General features: G+C 43.8%; 1 protein-coding gene across 3 annotated transcripts in view; it reads left to right on the forward strand.

Moving 5' to 3' along the window:
• LOC144821473 (uncharacterized) overlaps positions 1-20,507 on the forward strand; it is a 616,628-nt gene that overhangs the window by 184,306 nt on the left and 411,815 nt on the right. For all 3 annotated transcript variants that reach the window (XM_078678562.1, XM_078678582.1, XM_078678572.1), the window contains 2 exons: positions 1,806-2,045; positions 12,452-12,727. In XM_078678562.1, the coding sequence (XP_078534688.1) occupies positions 1,806-2,045; positions 12,452-12,727 (516 nt within the window). The remainder of the gene's footprint in view (positions 1-1,805; positions 2,046-12,451; positions 12,728-20,507) is intronic.

The raw sequence follows: 20,507 nt of genomic DNA on the forward strand, positions 1-20,507 counted from the left end.
ATGCATATGGCCATGTCTGAACTGGGGTGGCTCAGTGAGCAAAATAACGATGGATTAAACCCAGATCTGTGACTGGGGGTGAATGTTTTGCCATTGTGCAACATTCCGTCCATCATCTTGTGTGTATCTAAAACGCCATACAACAGTATGTGTATGTATGTATGTATGTATGTATGTATATGTATGTGTGTGTGTATATGTATATGTATGTGTATATGTATATGTGTGTATATATGTATGTGTATGTATATGTGTATGTATGTATGAATGTATGTATATGTGTATATATGTATGTATATATATATATGTGTCTGTGTGTGTGTGTGTGTGTGTGAATGTTAAGGGTTTTTGGGTGGGTAGAGGTGTTAGAGTGGTAAGGATGTTTATAAGATTTCGTGGCGAGTAAAGGTATTGGGTTTTAAGGATATATTTGTGGTTTAAGGGTGGGTAAAGGTATTGGATTACAAGGGTGTTTTTAGGGTTTAGGTGTGTGTAAGGATATAGGTTGTTAAAGGTATTTTAGGGGTATAAGGTGCTACGGGTGTTTTTAAGGTTTAGGGTAGATAAGGGTATTGGGTTGTAAGGGTATTTTTAGAGTTTACGGGTGGGTAAGGGAATTGGGTAGTAAGGGTTATTGGGGCGTTTTTAGGGTTGAGTAAGGGTATAGGGTGCAAAGGGTATTTTAGGGTTTGGAGAAATGGGTGGGTAAGTTGATTAATACTTGGGTACTATGTGTAATACCTGAATAATAATTCTATAGCAATGTATATGTTGCATTAAAAATGTAGTGGACGCAGGGGGTTTAGGGTCAAAGGTTTGGGAAGTGTCTTGAAACTTCGAAGTCCAGTATTTATTTTTCATTTGAGAAATAAACCGGCAAATAATATTTTAAAAAATTCTTTAAGTATATGCATTTTTTATTCAGATATTAGGGATTATTGTGCATTTAGGTTGACTTTATTATTCTGACTCGCGTTCATCAGTAGGTTGCAGCGTTACACTGTGAGTGAAACTCCGGCACGGTCACACAACCACATGTAGCCTCTTGTCTAAGTAGGACAGGGAGGTAAAACCAGGAAAGCATGGTGAACTGTAAAAGATTTATTTGAATACATCATGTACTTGTATCAACAAAGAAGTGTATTTTTATACATGTATCTTCTTTGTGTAAACTGAAACTGAGGTAAGCATCTGCTGAAGGTACCATTGAGTTAACACATCAGGGCACCTATTTTGAAAGTGCCGCGCTGCCTGGTCTGTGACGCGCTGTAACTTTAACAGCGTGAACCAGGGGTAGACCTGGCCAACGTGCCATATTACAGATAATGTGTGCCCACCAGGACACACGAGTTGATTGTTTATAGTCTGTAGATGAAGATTAAAGAATCCGCAAATGATTTATTTGTATGTTAGCAATCTAGATCAGTGGTTCCATTTTCCTTCATATTAAACAGAAATGTTTACTTCTTGGCAAGTTTTGCTCTTATTTCTTAAATTTCCCTTTAGGTGAAAATACCTCCAGGTAAACGGCCCGTGTGGCACACACTTTATTCTTTTGTCTGTCTCCCCTTTGTCTTGGCTTCCTGCATATCTGCCAGGCTTTGATGATGTACTACGTGAGCCGGTCAGGGTCAATGTAGAAGTGATGCCCAATTTATGGGATCTCATATTCCACAGAAAGAGAGCGAGTTTCACTCACCTTTTCCTAGGCTACATGTCGTGTACTTTGGTTTTAAATGTAGTTTTGCTTACTCCTTCCATCTCCTCAACCACTTGAAGGTCGCTTTGTGTTTTTGTCTCCACAGGTCCCAATGAAATCATCGGTGTATCCCACAATAGAACCACGGATGGCATCTTCTTCTCCTGGACCACACCACACATGTATCACTTCATTCATGTCACCGTGGGGGGGAAGCTGCATGGGATTACCAGAAACAACAGCTACTTGGTTACGGGTTTGCCCAGTTGTACAGAAAACAAATATACGCTACAAGCATTGTGCGGAAAGTCAAGTAGCGGCATTGTGTCTATAAGGGATTACACAGGTAATGAGGATGTAGGCACGTTTATTACGGTTGTGTTCCAGGTTTTGACAAAAGGGTTATGTTACTTGATGTGTATAGTTGTGAGTGGCTAACCTTAACACAACAGGGATAGTTTCTACCAAGACATTCTGAGTGTGTCATTGATAGTTCATTTGTTTCTCTACACATTTGAGACCCTGAAGTAGAAACCATTCCCTGTGTCCAGACCAGTGCAACGTGGGTGGATTCCTGCTGACTTCCACCCTCGCTTTCTCCTCATCCCCCCACATCATGGCACTTCAACACCATTTTTGATGTTTTAACACAATCCCTATCCTCCCACACTGTTCTCACGACTTGAATTCTAAAATAATAATATTAGTAAAGGACTTCAGTTTTGACTGTTTTCTACAGATAAATTCATAGTATACAAAACAGTAGAGAGAGGGTCTGAGGGATATTTAAAGACCTGGCCTAGGTTACAACCCCCCAATAAATATATAAACAACAAAGAAACCTAGGGGTCTAATTATGAGGATTTCAAAGAGCCTCAATTTGTAATCAACGATGTCTAATACGATACATCGATTCTCAAAATTTGATCCGATTGCTAGAATAGGACATCAACTCAATGCACATGGCCATAGGTGATTGGAAGAAACCCAACTAGTGTTCCTAGGATTCCCATCAAAGTCTTGTGATGATCAATTCTATCATTTGGTCATCCAACTAGGGTAAACTGTCTCTTGATCATTGAGACCACTGTCTTACCCTAAAACGGAGCTGGGTATGTACCCACAATCACACTCTGACCATATAGAATTGATCCGATGGGTTTGTGTGCAGTGCAAAAATTATAATAGTGGTGAGTTTAAAATAGGATAGAGGGCAAAGAGACTAATTTTATTTTATTAAAGGCTTGACCCCTTCCTTATTAAAAACAAGAACAGTGCAAAGAAGCAGTGTTAAACAAATAACTGCAAGAGGGCCAACATGTTTCAGCCTAAGTGGGGAAAAGACCCAAGGCTTTCTTCAGGGCCTCTGTTCTAAACCGTTGCTACTGCAAAAGTGCTCAAACCAGTGAGTGTAATGAATAAAATAATAAGTGAATAGCATATACTCCTACAGAGGGAGTATTCAAAAGGATACAGTAAATCAATTACAAATCCTCCGTGTCAGGTGGTGTAGCTGTACATCTGAAATAACAAGCACCATAATATGACATAGTGTTAGAGTTGCGTCCTATTCTTTCTCTCTTCATAGTGGAGTAAGTAAAGATTGTGATACTCACCCAGCATGACCGGGGACTGTACCTCACCTCACCTGGACCGTTCTCAGGAAAAATGTGGCCCCGCTCTGTAGAGGTAAGGAAAGCATGTGCTTAATACAAGGGGGCGAAAAAAAGTAATTCCACTCACCCTCGCATCCTCCAATGCACTCTGCCAGATTACCCAACTCTTTACACTTCCTCTCCACTCATACTTCTCGAAGCCACCAATGTTCACCCCAGCTGGGTGACCTCTCTTTCACTACTCTCAAACTTGTAAGAACAATCATGAAAATGTAAGCCATATTTAGTTATCAAAAGCTCCTTACTGCTAAAGATTCCTAAATCTTAAAACCAAATAACTTATAAAACCCTACATCGTACCTGTCCGTCGTTGCCTCTGACAAGTCCCGAGTCAGGGGGAGGCAACGACCGGTGCAGGCAAGGGTGTATTAGTAGGTCACTTAGTGATGTCTTTGACCAATCAACGCGATACTGCGATACAGAACTGAAAAAACGTGCCGCCAGTCAAACGTTCATAGTTAGCCAAATTTATCAGCCTGTTAGGCGGCGCATAATAGAAAAACTTCAAGGGAGGTAAAACAAAACAGAGGCTTACCCTCGCTTTGCTCGCTGCATCGGAGAAAACAAAGTCGGCAAACACTGGCGCTTAGTCTTGCGATGTCTAGGGAACTACATAATGACGTCACCGTCAAAGTTATTGTAGTCCGGAAACATCCTTTTCTCACGCTATGTCCGTGGACGCCAAGCTTAAGCGCGTGGTCTTGCGATCTTTATAAGAAACTACATAATGACTTCACTATTTCACGAACTGTAGTTTAGAGTGAGCGTAATTGCTATCTGTTGAGCAAAAAACGCTCCTCTGTGACAATGTCTGTAAAGACTACCTTTAGGAATAAAATTACCTGATCGATGGATTAGGATGTCAGAATGCCAAACGTAGTTCATAATAATCATCATGGTGCATGGGCTTGAAAACACTAGGGAACCTAGCCATGATGAAAGTAAGGTTAGTACCAACATGTAAAGTCGAAAATACGGATGGTGTCATCTCTGTGTTCATTATGTATATGGGTCTAAAGGGTGGTCATGGGTATTTCGTCATTTAAACCTTGATTATCTGTACGCAATTTGTATATCCACCTCTGTTCTTTCATGAACAAAAATTTTGACACATCACCAATGTGAGGGGGGATATGTGGTTTCTCAAGAACCGTCCAGCTGAAGTCTGATTCCCTGTGATTATGTTCCAGAAAGTGTTTAGTCAATTTTGAAAAGCTTTCTTTGCACCTGAAGGCACTCTTGTGCTCCAGCATACGTGTACGCACCTTGCGAGTCGTCATCCCTATGTATCTCTCATTGCAGGGACAGGTTAGCTGGTAAATGACTTGGATGCTGTTGCAATTAGAGAATTGTTTGAGTACCCAAGGACGATTTGTCCCGATATCGATTTGGGTGGTTTTTTGAGTCTGTGCACATACTGAACATCCACCACACGGGTGATGACCTTGTACCGTAGGTAAGTCCCAGAGGGTGCCGCTGTCGACTTTCGATGTCTCTTTGGGACGCGTATGCACTAGACAGTCCCGTAGATTTTTCGAACGTTTAAAAGCGAACAGTGGTAACTCAATCTAATCGTTGCTGCTGTTCAGTATCCGCCAATGTCGTCTGACAATTTTTTGGATGCAATTGGATTTGTTGTTAAAAGTGCTAACCAAGGTCAGGCGGGTTAAAGGTGGCTTCTCTTGCGGGGGCTCTAAGAGTGACTCACGGTTGTTGTTGCTAGCTCGTTTGAGCGAGCGTTTAATCAACTTCTTAGGGTAGTGTCTCGTTTGGAGTTGATTTGAAAGATTAGTCGCATGTTTGACAAAAGTCTCCCGTGTGGAACAGTTCCTCCGGACCCGGAGGAACTGTCCATAAGGAAGATTGTCGCGAAGCGACCTAGGGTGCTGGCTCTCATATAGCAGGAGTGAATTCCTAGCCATAGGCTTTCGGAATAATCCACTCTGTAATCCATTAGAAGAGGCATATATGGAGAGATCCAAGAAAGCAATTCTCTCTTTGCTGATCTCTATCGTGAACCGCAGGAACCTGTTGCGGGTGTTAAGCCATTCGAAAAACTGTGTAATAGACTCCTTCTCACCCCGCCACACCACAAGGATATCATCAATATAGCGTTTCCACCATATTATTGATGAAAAGTGAGGATTGCTGGCTGTTAGTATTTGCTCTTGTTCGAAAACATGAACATAGAGATTCACCAGGCTCGGCGCAAAAATACTGCCCATACTCGTGCCTGAGATTTGGAGGTACATTGTCTCTTCATACCTGAAATAGTTCTCCTTCATTGCGATTTTAGCTAAGGCCATGATGAATGGTACAGGAGTAATGGAGTCAAGATCAGTCTCCCCCAGGATGGATCGGATGGTATCTAAAGTCTCATCCTGGGGGATGGAGGTATATAAGGACTCGACATCCAATGATACCAGGTGAACATTGGTGGCTTTGAGAGGTATGAGTGGAGAGGAAGTGTAAAGAGTTGGGTAATCTGGCAGAGTGCATTGGAGGATGCGAGGGTGAGTGGAATTAGTTTTTTTCGCCCCCTTGTATTAAGCACATGCTTTCCTTACCTTTACAGAGCGGGCCTCATTTTTCCTGAGAACGGTCCAGGTGAGGTGAGGTACAGTCCCCGGTCATGCTGGGTGAGTGTCACAATCTTTACTTACTCCACTATGAAGAGAGAAAGAATAGGACGCAACTCTAACACTATGTCATATTATGGTGCTTGTTATTTCAGATGTACAGCTACACCACCTGACACGGAGGATTTGTAATTGATTTACTGTATCCTTTTGAATACTCCCTCTGTAGGACTATATGCTATTCACTTATTATTTTATTCATTACACTCACTGGTTTGAGCACTTTTGCAGTAGCAACGGTTTAGAACAGAGGCCCTGAAGAAAGCCTTGGGTCTTTTCCCCACTTAGGCTGAAACATGTTGGCCCTCTTGCAGTTATTTGTTTAACACTGCTTCTTTGCACTGTTCTTGTTTTTAATAAGGAAGGGGTCAAGCCTTTAATAAAATAAAATTAGTCTCTTTGCCCTCTATCCTATTTTAAACTCACCACTATTATAATTTTTGCACTGCACACAAACCCATCGGATCAATTCTATATGGTCAGAGTGTGATTGTGGGTACATACCCAGCTCTGTTTTAGGGTAAGACAGTGGTCTCAATGATCAAGAGACCGTTTACCCTAGTTGGATGACCAAATTATAGAATTGATCATAATAAGACTTTGATGGGAATCCTAGGAACACTAGTTGGGTTTCTTCCAATCACCTATGGCCATGTGCATTGAGTTGATGTCCTATTCTAGCAATCGGATCAAATTTTGAGAATCGATGTATCGTATTAGACATCGTCGATTACAAATTGAGGCTCTTTGAAATCCTCATAATTAGACCCCTAGGTTTCTTTGTTTTTTATACAGATAAATTCAGACAGAAAATTATCTGTTTTCCTGTTTGAATTTATTTTTAAATAGACATACAATGGAAATGTTTTGTGTTTTTTTTGGAGTGTTTCTAACTATTGTCAGTCCCACGACTGCCAGGCAAAAGGCAGCATGGATTTGCAGGTAAGGGAATTAAAATGACATATAGTTTCCTAATGGGTTCAAACCGCTGTAGATGTGCCAAAGGGAGATGCTAAAATGTTAATGTTTTCATTTGAGTGTATTAATTTATTATCGGAGTATTCATATCATTAAAACATGAAAGGAATTCAAGTATGAGTGTAGGGAAATTTGTTCATTTCAATTTCATTTTTCACGAACAACCCCCCCAAAAATGGATAAACGTACGACATAAACAAAACAATTTATATAGATAAATACAGATGTAAGTGTCCAAAAACAAATTCCAGAAGCCTTAATAATGCATTATACTAGTTATAACCAATGCTGGACAGTTGTCTTTCTGCCTCCTCTGCTGGCGACACTGGCATACACCATTTATTTTTCACTTCATTTTAATCTCTGGGAGAGTGGGAGAGTATGTGAATTCAGATCTGTTTCATCACTATTGTCATTACAGGTCTAGAAACAACGAACATTATACACTGATGGAAAATGTAATCGGTCACCTCCAATGTGAGTGCTTATTACTGCCTTGTCCCCTCCCCCTTACTTGGAGCAGCATCCACGTGTCAGTTCTCCTACTGCTGCGTTTATATGTTTACATCTCTTCAGTATGCAAGGCCAACACTGACTCCCAGAATCTGAGGTCTGGCTAATGGGAGCCCTCAGTGCAGCATCCCTACACCAAAAATAGTAGCAGGAAAACACAAAAATATATTTTCTTCAAAAATATGACATATAGGTATGTCAAGCCTTGACTGCTTCGGTAACAGATTTGCTACATTACAAACAAAGGAACAGATGACACTTTTTGGCACAACGTTTGTGGTAGGCTAGCAAGGTACTTGGAATGCAGCTACACCTCAGTGTAAGAGTCTTCCAAAAAGGAGTAGTGGATGAAACAATGGGCATTAATAGTGCTTAATTTGGGCGTTAATTCTGGTAGAGCAGATCAAAAATCTGCATAGCCTAAAGCTGACATAACTGGAACTGGTTTATAAACAGCTAATGTAGGACTGTAGGAGGGTTAATGTTCGTTTCAACTCGTAGTTGATTTAATAACTCTAATCTGAAAGGTTCTACACCTTTTTCGTATTTTATAGAGAATACGCCCACTGTTACGATGCTCTCAAGTGTCTAGTTCACATTAAAAAAAAGTAATAGATAGAAGTGCACTGTAGTAATACCAAAATTACGGAAATTACATTTTCGTAGCATTTTCAATTGTATGCTTTTGAGTCGTTTACAATGTTTTAACATGTCAAGGTGAAATGGGTTTATAACCATAGTTCTGAAACCCACGGGTCGGGACTTTGGTGGTTTCAGAAGAAGAGGTGATGTGAGCTGATGGGACCAAATCAGTTAATGAACAGTTTGTAAAGCTTGAAGTTGAAAGAGTTTGGGGCAGGACTCCCATTGAATCCTGGTTACTAAAAGACAATTAAGTAAAAACCTGTGTTACAATAAAAAGTTATTTACCATATTTCTTAATTTTATAATTAAGATTCCATGGTGATGCCTCTTTCTGGTCCTCTTTATCCCCACATATCACTCAACATTATGAGGACAATTTCATATTGGCGGGGGATTGCAATGAAGTCTTTAATCCTTTTTTGGATAGGCACTCTATCAGCACATACACTCCTCATAAGTCGCAGAAATCCTTCAAGCGTCTCATTCATCAATTCCAACTTATTGATGCTTGGAGACTCTGTAACCCCACTCTAAGAGAGTATTCTTTTTTCTCACCACCTCATCCAACCCAATCCAGATTAGATTACTTTTTTATTTCACACAACCTTTCGCAATCCCTGACTGCTTCGGACATTGGATCGATTCTGATCTCCGACCATGCACCAGTTTCCATACATCTGGATATTTTGCAAAAGTCACCTCTAACTAGAAAATGGCGCTTTAATAACTCCCTCCTTTTGGATTCGGCCTTTGTGTCCTCCTTCAAGTCCTTTTTTCAGGATTACTTTGTACGAAATGATTCCAATGAAGTACCCTTTCACGTTGTTTGGGGTGCTTTTAAGGCGTAGGCTAGGGACTTCATTATTGGCTACGTATCCTGCAAACGGAAGGAAGCGCAACAAATCACTAGTGTACTTTTCTCTACTATTAAGAAATTGGAACACTCTTACTTTACTTCCAAATCTAAGGATTGTTTGCAGGAGCTCATAGCTACTAAATTACAATTTAACAAAGACACCACAAATAATGCATCCAATTTCTTACTACGTTCTAGTGCTAAATTTTACGGGGGTCCAAATAAAGCCGGGAAGTTATTAGCAAATTATTTGAAAGTCAGGCAAAATAAAACCAACATAGAGAGCATTTATGGTCAAAATTCTGTATTGAGGCACAAAGATGACGAAATCTTGAACGAGTTTCTTCAATTTTTCAAAACTTTATACTCATCTGAAATGACTTCCTCGGCTCAGGATATCTCCCAGTTTCTGTCTGGCATTGATCCTCCTTACGACACCCCTCCAGATTTATCTTCATTAGAGTCGGATCTCACTCAGAGAGAACTTATTCGCGCTCTGAAGTCTCTCAAGAAAGACAAAACTCTGGGTCCGGACGGTTTTACAGTTGAATTTTTTCTTCATTTCTCGTCACTGCTTATCCCTAAATTGCACGCTCTTCTTTCTACTTTCCTAAACTCTGGTTCTTCTTCTGGCTCCTTCTCGGATGCTCTCATTTGTATCCTTCCCAAACCAGGCAAAGACCCGCAACATTGTAAAAATTATAGACCCATATCTTTAGTGAATATCGATTATTAAAAAAATTCGAAGGCTTTAGCTCTGCGCTTAGAATCCCTTTTGCCTGAATTACTGGGTAAGGAACAGTCGGGTTTCATTAAGGGTAGATTGCTTTCAGATAATACCAGATTGTTTTTCGACATTCTCTCTAAGATGTCTCACTCATCTCACTCTATTGCCGCCATAGCTTTGGACGCGGAAAAAGCTTTTGATAGAGTTGAATGGTCCTATCTTTTTCAGACGCTGAAGTGGTTCAGTTTTGGTCCGAAAATCTCCACCCTGATATATCTTTTATATTTGCATCCAAGGGCAGCCATTGCAGCGAATGGCGGTATTTCTTCTTATTTCTCCCTCTGTAGAGGAGTGCGTCAGGGATGTCCTCTTTCGCCCTTTTTGTTTAACCTTGCCCTAGAACCCTTCTTGCTGCGGATTCGCCAGAATAAAGCCATTCATGGTTTTACCTTTCAACAAACCACAATTAAAATGGCGGCGCCGGTGATGTTTTATTATTTTTGTCTAAACCCACAACATCTTTACCTGCTTTTTAAATGAGGTTGATTCTTTTGCGTCCGTCTCTGGTTATAAATAAGGATAAGTGCGAAATATTACCCCTAACTAAATTCACTTATAAGTCTGATTTTACTGACTCATGGTTCACTTGGAATCCTAAATGTATTAAATACTTGGGTCTCCACTTTACCCCTACTCTCTCAGGCACGGTCTCACGTTGTATGGATGACTGTTTACAAAAACTGACGGATCTCACCACAAAATGGCATCCTTTATACCTATCCTGGTGGGGCAGATTAGACACCATTAAAATGATGTTTTCCCCTTTGGTTCTATTCACAATATCTAATATTCCATTCTCTATTCCCTTATACCACTTTAAGAAAATTAACTCCATCTTATCCGCTTTCTTGTGGGGACGTAAAAAAGCTTGCATGTCTATATCTAAATTAACACGACCAAAGGTAGAGGGTGGGGTGAACTTTCCGAACTTTTCTCTTTATCACAAATCTTTTTTACTAAATCAAGCATTGAGATGGATTGCGGATTCCTCCTAATTTTTTCCCTTGTGGTCGACCTTGGAATTGGCATATATCTCTCCCTTCTCTTCCCTTGAGTATCTTTCCTTCTCTCGTCCACCGCAGTCTATATCAACCCCGATTCTCAAATATACCACAAACATTTTACCATCTCCCTTGCTGTCCTCCTTTTTTGACCAGCCTATATGGCATAGCACCTCGATTTTAATAAAGAATAAACCAATGTTTTGGAAAACTTGGAGGAATCAAAGTCTCGTATGGGTTCATCAACTATTTCAACAATCTCATATTATTCCATTTTCAGAAGCTGCTACAACTTTTCACCTCCCTTCCTCTTTCCGTGCTAAATACCTCATATTAACACAAGCACTTCAATTAGCTCATGACTCGCACTTCACTTCTCCTTTAGTGCCACCTCAAGAATCTCTCCTTACTTCCCAACTACGTACCTCATTGGTCACAGGCACTAAGGCATCTAAAAACTATACTCTTCTTCATGCATCAGCACTGTCACGTTCAAAGACTAAGGTTGAAGAAGCTTGGGAAGCAGATTTGGGTATCTCATGGTCTATTGTGATGTGGGATAAGATATGGACGAAATTACGGAAATCCTCCAGGGCTGCAAATACGATTCAGACTCTGTTCTTATTTACAATCGCCTCTTACTCCCACCACTCACTCTCAGTAAAAGATACTCCGGCATTCCAGATACATGCTGGACTTGCTCCACACCTTGCGCAGATTTGAAACATATGCTTTTCGAGTGTGCACTGGTTCACACGTTCTGGACTAAGGTGTGGTCTCAAATTAATACCATCTTCTCCTCTACGCACCCTTTTCACATATCTCACATCTTCTTAGGTAGTCTCTCCCCTATATGGGACCACTGCACCCTCAGCATAAAAATAATTGACCTGCTTCTTGCAGTTGCTTTTCAACAGATTACCAAAGCATGGAAGGATTTCACTAAACTCTCCGATCAGGCATGGTGGTACGCTATAGGTTATAACCATAGGTTAGACACTAACCTATGGTTACTACCACTCGCTTTGGCCCCAAAACGAAAGCAGCTGTGGGATCCAGTCACATCATTTTTTGACATTAGTGCTCGTCGTTCCCTGTCTCAAACTCCATTTCAACAAGAAGTTGCTAAACCTCCATGAGTTCCTTAGTTACTGTATCTATTTTCTTAGCATAAGTTTTCACCATTATTACGTTTACCATGTATCTTTTATTTTTATGTAATTTAATTTTGCTGGTTATGAATGCATTTCTTTTTCCTTTTCAGTGCTTATGTTTCACTATTTATTGTATCATTATCCTTGTGCTTATTTATCCTTACTCTGTACGTCTTCGATTTTATGATTATCAATAAAATCTTTCTGAACTTATAATTAAGATTCCAGAATGTGTAATGGAAAAAGACACACTACTACAGAATGTGTATCGGTTTTATATTTTATTAGCTTAAGTGATTTACAGCAAGAGAATATTTCTGAGACAGTGTTTACGTAATGATATGCAAGGGAGTTAGAAAATGGGGGACACGTAGTCCAGACTTATATAGAAATTAATTGGTCCATAAGCTTGATGTGCTTGTCACGTGCATAGCTGATAGAAGCTTGAATATTTGTACACTGCCACCTTTACTTAATCGACTCAAATCTTCTCTTAATACCAGGTCCCAGTTCAATATCGGCACTGAAAATCCATCTGTACGGGAAAGGAACTCTGCCTGTAGTCACCTGGAAATCTCTTTCAGGACCCAATGCCACGTTTGGCTATCGACTTCGTGAAACCGCAAATGATACAGTGGAAGTTGGTGAAGCTTCTACCACAACTATGCTGCTCAAAAACGTGAAAAATAATACAGAATATTTCTTAGAAGTATTTGAAAATTGCCTGGGAGAACTGGGAAAACCGTCATCTATCAATTTTGTTTCATACTATATTGAAAGTAAGCATTATTTTTATTCATATTTATACAGACACAACTAACAAATGCACTTGAAACTATTATTTTAAATCCATCTTTATTAAAATGATAAAATCTACCCAGAGCTCCACATGTTTTAATTTCTGGGTCTCTCTGGAACACCTGTAGCAATAATAATCTAAATGTGTTCAAAAGCTGAAATCTTTGAAAACTGTTCTACTGTTGTCCTATTCCGCCTCTTCCAAAGCTCTCCTTGTGAAGCAAGATTCCTTTGTTCTGAGTAGCACACCTAAAATATATACAGAATATCTGAATAAAGTATATTTTTATCACCAGGTCTTCATAACGGGGGTTATGGCATTCTAATGGATGATGAATAGGAACAATCAATCAATCAGGACATTTGTTAAGCGCGCTACATACCTGTGAGGGTCTCAAGGCGCTGAGGGGGGGGAGGGAGGGGGGGTGCTGCTACTGATCGAAGAGCCAGGTCTTGAGAAGTCTTCTGAAGGCCAGTAGATCTTGGTCTGCCGTAGGTTGGTGGGGAGGGTGTTTCAGGTCTTGACGGCAAGGTGGGAGAAGGGGATGTATGACGGTACAACGCGTACCGTCACAACGCGTGCTGTTACAACGCGTCCCTTACAACGCAAGTCGTTACCACGACTTGCGTTGGGGGCGCGGATGTCGAATAGTATAATTTACTATTCTAACACCAGTCCCCGTGGACACTAGGGAAGGTGTTGGAATAGTAAATTTACTATTTTTAATCTTCTAGCGCCCTCCAGCGCAAGTCGTGGTAACGACTTGCGTTGTTACGGACGCGTCGTAACAGCACCGCGGGGAAACATCCGCGTTGTAACTGATGTTTCCCGGGAGAAGGATCTGCCGCCGGCGGTCGTTCTTCGGATGCGGGGGACTGTGGCGAGGGCGAGGCCGGCGGAGCGGAGCTTGCGGGTAGGGGTGTAGAAGCTGAGTCGTCTGTTGAGGTATGCTGGGCCGGCGTTGTGGAGGGCCTTGTGTGCGTGGATGAGGACCTTGAAGGTTATCCTCTTGTTGATGGGGAGCCAGTGTAGGTCTCGGGTGGGGTGTGGTGTGGCTGCTGCGGGGGATGTCGAGGATCAGTCACGCCGAGGCATTCTGGATGCGTTGCAGCCGTCTCAGGAGCTTGGTTGACGTTCCTGCGTAGAGGGCGTTTCCGTAGTCTAGCCTGCTGGTGATGAGGGCCTGGGTGACTGCTCTTCTTGTTTTGGTGGGGATCCACTTGAAGATCCTGCTGAGCATTCGGAGGGTGTTGAAGCAGAAAGAGGAGACGGCGTTGACCTGTTTAGACATGGAGAGGGTGGAGTCGAGGATGACCCCCAGGTTGAGGGCGTGGTCGGTGGATGTCGGGGCTGTTCCCAGTGATGTTGGCCACCAGGAGTCACCCCAGGCTGAAGGGGTGGAGCCGAGGATGAGGACCTCCGTCTTTTCCGAGTTCAGCTTCAGTCGGCTGTTCTTCATCCATTCGGCGACTGCCTTCATTCCTTCGTGGAGGTTGGTTTTGGCAATGTGAGGGTCTTTGGTGAGGGAGATGATCAGCTGGGTGTCGTCGGCGTAGGAGATGATGTTGAGGTTGTGCTGTCTGGCGACGTGGGCGAGGGGTGCCATGTAGATGTTGAACAGCGTTGGGCTTAGGGAAGAGCCCTGAGGTACGTCGCAGATGATCTTGGTGGCGGTGGAGCGGAAGGGTGGGAGGCGGATGCAATGAGTGCTGCCGGAGAGGAGGGATGTAGTCCAGTCCAGGGCCTTCTCTTGGATCCCGGCGCTGTGTAGGCGTGTTCATAGTGTGCGGTGGCAACTGACCGGTCCAGGAGGATGAGGGCTGCTGTTTCCCCGTTGTCGAGCAGGGTCCTGATGTCGGTGGCGGCAATGAGGGTGGTTTCGGTGTTGTGGTTGCTGCGGAAACCGGACTGGGATGGGTCCAGGATGTTGTTGTCCTCGAGGTAGCGGGACAGTTGTTTGTTGACGATTATCTCAGAGACCTTCACCGGGAACGGGAGCAGGGAGATGGGACGGAAGTTCTTGAGGTCCTTGGGGTCCGCCTTGGGCTTCTTGAGTAAGGCGTTGATCTCGGCATGCTTCCAGCTCTCCGGGAAGGTTGCTGTCGTGAAGGAAATGTTGATCGCTTTCCGGAGATGGGGAGCAATGATTGTGCTGGCTTTGTTGAAGACGTGGTGTGGGCATGGGTCAGACGGGGATCCGGAATGGATGGAGTTCATGATCTTTATGGTGTCATCATCGTTGATGTTGGACCGGGCGATCAGGCGGCTGGTGGTCGCGGGGGTGGAGATCTCGGTGGTTGGTGGGGGAGTCGTGGCCTTGAAGCTGTTGTGGATGTTGGCGATCTTGCGGTGGAAGAAGGTGGCAAGTGAGTCGCACAGGTGCTGCGAAGGGGGGATGTCGTAGGTGTTGGAGCTGGGGTTGGAGAGTTCCTTCACAATGCTGAAGAGCTCTTTGCTGATTTGTGCGTTGTTATCCAGGCGGTCATTGAAAGCGGTCCTCTTGGTGGTTCTGATGAGTTGATGCTGTCTGCGGGTGGCATTCTTGAGGGCTTGTATTTGTCTGGTGATCGTTCGCGGAGCCAGTTCTTCTCCAATATCCAGCATGTACGCTTGGAGGCCTGGAGGTCTTCAGTGAACCAGGTGGCTTCTTGCTGGTGTGGCTGTTGGAGGATGTCTTGAGCGGAGCGAGAGTGTTGGCACAGTCGTCGATCCACTGTCGGAGGTTGAGGGCAGCGGTGTTGGGTTTGGTGGGGTCAGCTGGGGGGCTCTGAGAGAGGGTGGTGACTAGCTGCTCTTCGGTGACTTTGCCCCAGCAGCGACGAGTCATCTGTTGGGTGCAGTGGTGTGTGGTGGGCTTCCTGAAGGTGACATGGACGCAGCGGTGGTTGGTCCAGTGGGGTTCGGTGGTGTGGTTGAAGGAGACGTGGGGGCTTGCAGAGAAGATGGGATCAAGTGTGTGACCAGCGGCGTGGGTGGGTATTGTCACAAGCTGTCTGAGTCCGAGGTTGTCGATCAGGGTGGCTGAGTTGACGTCGTTGTTGTTCTCGAGGTGGAAGTTCAGGACCCCGAGGAGGATGTAGTCTGTGGAGGCGAGGGTGTCAATGCTGATGAGGTCGGCGATGGAGTCGCTGAACTGTGGTCTGGGTCCAGGGGGTCTGTAGATGAGGGTTCCTCTGAGGGTGGTGTTGGGGTCAGTGTGGATCTGGAAGTGCAGGTGTTCGGCAGTGCTGAGGGTGTGGTTGGTGTTGGTCGAGACTCTGAGGGTGTTCTTGTGGACGATGGCAATTCCTCCTCTCACCAGCTCATTTAAAAACTTAGCATACAATGTATAATCCTAGAACCTTTCAAAAGATGACAAAAACAATGTAATGGCATTAAATTAATTTGCAGGGTGGAATGTGCTGCCTGAATTAATATTTAGAGCCATACAATAGTTACAAACTTCATTAGAACTTTCAATAATGTCGGTGAACGTTTTCATTAAGTGAGTGATAATCCAAAAATATTCTTTGTTTTTTTATGTGTTGCCATTACCCAATTTAGTATATATACCTGTTGAGCTTCGGACTACTCACAGATCCATGAAGTATGTACCTTCTTTCACTGTTATTCTGGTTGTGCTTTTTTGTCCTCATACTGCTGACATTACACTTAAAGAAAACTTGCCGCCCAGAAGGCAGTACCATAGTGCAGCATAGTTGCATCTTTCCTCACGAACGTATTTAACCAGTCGAACATAAGTCCAGAAAGGTGGAATATTCATCTGAGAGGAAGGATACCAAATCCAATTTCTCACCTCTGAAAGGGATACCGGCCATGGTGATCATGGGCCATACTACCTCTGCAGCCACTAGTGCAAAGGTGCCCACACCGCAGAACTCAAATTAATATCCACACCAGTTTCAACCAGTTATCCAGAGAAGGGGGAGCCTATTGAATCCACTTCATACACACACAGCTGAACATATGCCAAAAGAACCAGTTAGAAAAGCCGCACCTGAGCTAGTCTGCTGTATAGTGTATGATATGGCGAATACCAAAAATACCTATAGCTCTGGTAGAGAATTGAAAATATTCTGGAAGGTCCTGTAAATTGCTGCAAATTTGCCTGTTCCTGGTGCAGGAGTGGAAATATTCCTGTATAGCCAGCTGTGCATTTGAGTCTTTCCTACACTTTGCAGGTGAGAAAGTTGAACTAAAGGAATTTGGTTGGTGTTTGTAGGCAGGCAACTGAGATGAAGATCTAATCTGACAGCATCTTGTTAGTTGATGTAATTCTATCTGGCTGGTAACTGAGAATCATCTACCTCTATCGTAATGCTTACATGAAGGAATAACCATTCCTGTAGGATACAATATGGAAAGAGGTTTTGGACTTTTCACACTGTGAAGAAAATGAATCCTTTATTGTCCATGAAGATGGTAAGTATCACTCGTGCCCCGGTTACTTTTTCCGGAAGGAGCATGTAACTGAATGAATTTAGTGCATCAACTTGGTTTGTGGTCATCTAATCGGATGCACTAGGGCGATAAGTATCCCGGGTGCCCTGGTGATTTTTGATGCATTTACTTGAGAAGTTTTTGGCGACTATTTAGGGCAACCAGGTAGTAAGTTGCTCAGTTCCCTATGCCCGTGGTGTGTTGTACATGGTAATCGTGCATGTGTGGTCGGTGGGAGTGGGTAAGTATCCTCGCCAAACAGCTCGCATACGAGAGGTCTTGCTGCAGCTCGGGATTACCCGGGCTCATCGGTATCTCGCCGGGTGCGGAGATGTGAAGGAAAGATCAAAGTGTAGCCTTGGGACTTTTCAATCCAACAAACGCAAGTGAATGGCGTTCTGATCTATTTTCGATCCCCGGCGCTGACGGCAGCTCAGTCCAGCGCTTGTGACGATAGCTCGCTTAATCTCCCCGACTGCCCTTAGGAGTGATTAGTTTGCGCTTTACAATATGTCTGGGTCTCTGGTATATGGGGTTCGAAGGTGGGTGGAGGAAGGTTACTGCTATACCCCAAAGTTTAAAGGGATGGTAGTTTGCTAAAGACGTTTCTCTCATTCCACGTAATGCTTTCGTTGGTTCACAGACGTCTACGACCAACATGGCTACGAAGTGTGCACCGGTTGCCAAGGACGCACCAGCCAGTTTCGGTCGCTCTGCGAACTGTGGAAGGTGGCTAAGACACGGGGCATAGAATGGGTTCTCCAGAAGTTGTCACAGGAGCCGGAATAGGGGCCTCAGCAGGATGCCCCATTGCCTTAGCGGCAGAGAAGTTCAAGGAAGCCTTCCAGGAACCCCTTAAGAAGGGCGTGCTAGCGGCCATGCCAGGTGAGGCGGCAATAGCGGATCGGCCCCTGGTGGCCACGAACACGAGCCAAGCATGCAGGTGCAGGTAGCGAGTGGGGGACAAAGCGAGCAGGGGACTCTGGTACCTGCTCCCGTAGCACAGGACATGGGCTCAGCTCAGTCTGGAGAGTCCTCCCAATACACTACTCCTCCTGCAATGAGTTCAACCATGCCCCCCTGAGGGCAGGACGGCACAAGTCGGTGTGGCTGCAGGGGTTCAACCCAGAGGACATGTCCCCACACACCCGATAGCACAACATTGCAACAGGCATGGCTCAAGTGTGGGTCCAATCAGGTGGGGTAGCACAATCTCCTCTGGTCGCCACCTCCCCTTTCCAAGCACATACCAGTAGTAGTCCGGCTATTTCTGGTCCGGTAGCAATCTCAACAACACAGCCTCCTCTTACCATTAGCCCAATGCTTTTCGGCTCTGCAACTCCTGCGTTCGCTCCGTCCGTGGCCATTACGTGGCACGTGCCTGCAGAGACAAGAGAGAAGGTTTTTAAAGGGGGGGCAACATTGATGTTTTTGACCTCCTTAACACTTGGGTGGTCCCTGAGAAAAGCAGAGCAGGCAAGGAGGGAGAGTTTAAGCAAAAGAAGGTATCGTTGGGCAGGTCCATCAAGAATTGGGTGATGGGGTTTTCTATTTACTTCGCTATCATGGTAGAGAGCTTCACTGCAGTGGCTGCACAACTTTTCAGCTACATGTCACTGATTCATAGTGCCGCTTCCAAATTCCAGGGCTCTGCTTGCTCCAGTATGATACGAAATTTAGACCGATGAAGGCGGTACGGACCAAAATGGCATGGGACCAACAAGAAATTAACATCTGGCATGCGTAATTCTTTATATTGCCGGAAATTGCCAGAACACTCATTCATTTCGATTTGACAAAGGGGCAGGTGACAAGAAGCAGGCATGTTGGCAGTATGACAAAAAAGAATGCAGTAAAGGGTCCACTTGCAAATTCAAACTCCTATGTTCCTTCTGTGGGATCCAGGGTTACCCATAGAGTAAGTGCTTCAAGAAGTACGAAAAGTCCAGGTATCCGCAACCTCCCAAAAGTCGCTAACTCCGGACAGCAGGGAAAAGTTCCCACCCCCAATCTCTTGCATGTGCTGGTTCTCTTTCTTGGTAGATATGATTCTTGGCATGATGCTTGCCTGTCATTTTATGGGTTCAAATATGGATTCCGCATTCCATCCACTACCCCTCTGTAACCAGCTGTCAGTATTGCGTTAACACAGGTTAGATCCAGGACTGTGCACTGTCCGATACATTACATTTGACAGAGCAATTCCAGCGGTTCACAAGCTACAGAGATTGGGTAAGGGTGCCTTGATGTCCAAATCAGCTATATAAGCCACTGTTGTATATTCTTACTTGGTTCAATATGGCTACTTGGTGTCTGTAGTCCTTTCTTGGTGTTCCTACCTTCTCTATCTCCCATAGTACCTAAGTGTGTTCTATCTGGTGTGTGGGATTCCAGCCTTGGCAGTTGGACTGGTCAGCTGTGGGGTTTTACTGCTCTGCTGTCTTATCTTGTCTAACTTAATAAATACATCTTAATAACTTGAAGACGTGTCCTGCTGCCTATTTAACCTATTTACAACATTTTGGGGACATCTGAAGCTGACCAGACCAGAGGAGCAGACCGGAGGGAAGACCAAGAACAACAGCGCAGCATGAGCAAGACCTCACTAAGAAGAACCCACCTAACTGCGGCCAGAAACAAGAAGAAAAGTAACTAAAACCTGTGTACGCAAGAAAGTCTGAAGAAATCATCCGCAAGTTACAAGTAAAAATCAACATAACTGACTGCAAGTGAAAACTATGCGAGAAAATAACCAGTAAGCAACTGTAAGTAATAGAGAAATTTAAAGTTGACATTGTGCCACTGCAGCAATAATCCTGAGCTTATGAAACTGCCATTTTAACAAAGCAAGTGGTTAACCTTTGGAAAGGTGCGAGATTGAAGAGAAATGTTTTGAAATCAAGCAAAGAAAAGACTTACAAGTAACCTGTCAGCTAATACCATGGAAGAAGAGATATATATATATGCCACTAAGTTAGCTGCTTCCCATGTATGAGTTAAACTTAATGGAACCATCGCAGAAAAGTGAAGGGCACTCCTGTCTGAAACAAATAACTCACCGTAATTAGCCCAGCTGCTGCCATCCTATGTTCCTGATTTACAGTTTTGGAGGAATTTTGGAGAATGGGGAGCAATCGTATTCTGGTGCTCTTCGTGCCATCTCAACTGACCGTGAGCCTACCTCTTGTGTGCCTGTAGTGTCCGAGTGTCTCATTCAACCGTTTGGCAGTCGGGAGATCCTTCTCCTAGGGAGTCATTTTCATACTGATGACGCAATGGAGCTTGTTGTTGGTGCTAGCGCAGGAAGGTCAGCAGGTCCC

This window comes from Lissotriton helveticus, chromosome 1_1 (genome assembly GCF_964261635.1).
Source record: "Lissotriton helveticus chromosome 1_1, aLisHel1.1, whole genome shotgun sequence".
Classification (NCBI taxonomy): domain Eukaryota; kingdom Metazoa; phylum Chordata; class Amphibia; order Caudata; family Salamandridae; genus Lissotriton; species Lissotriton helveticus.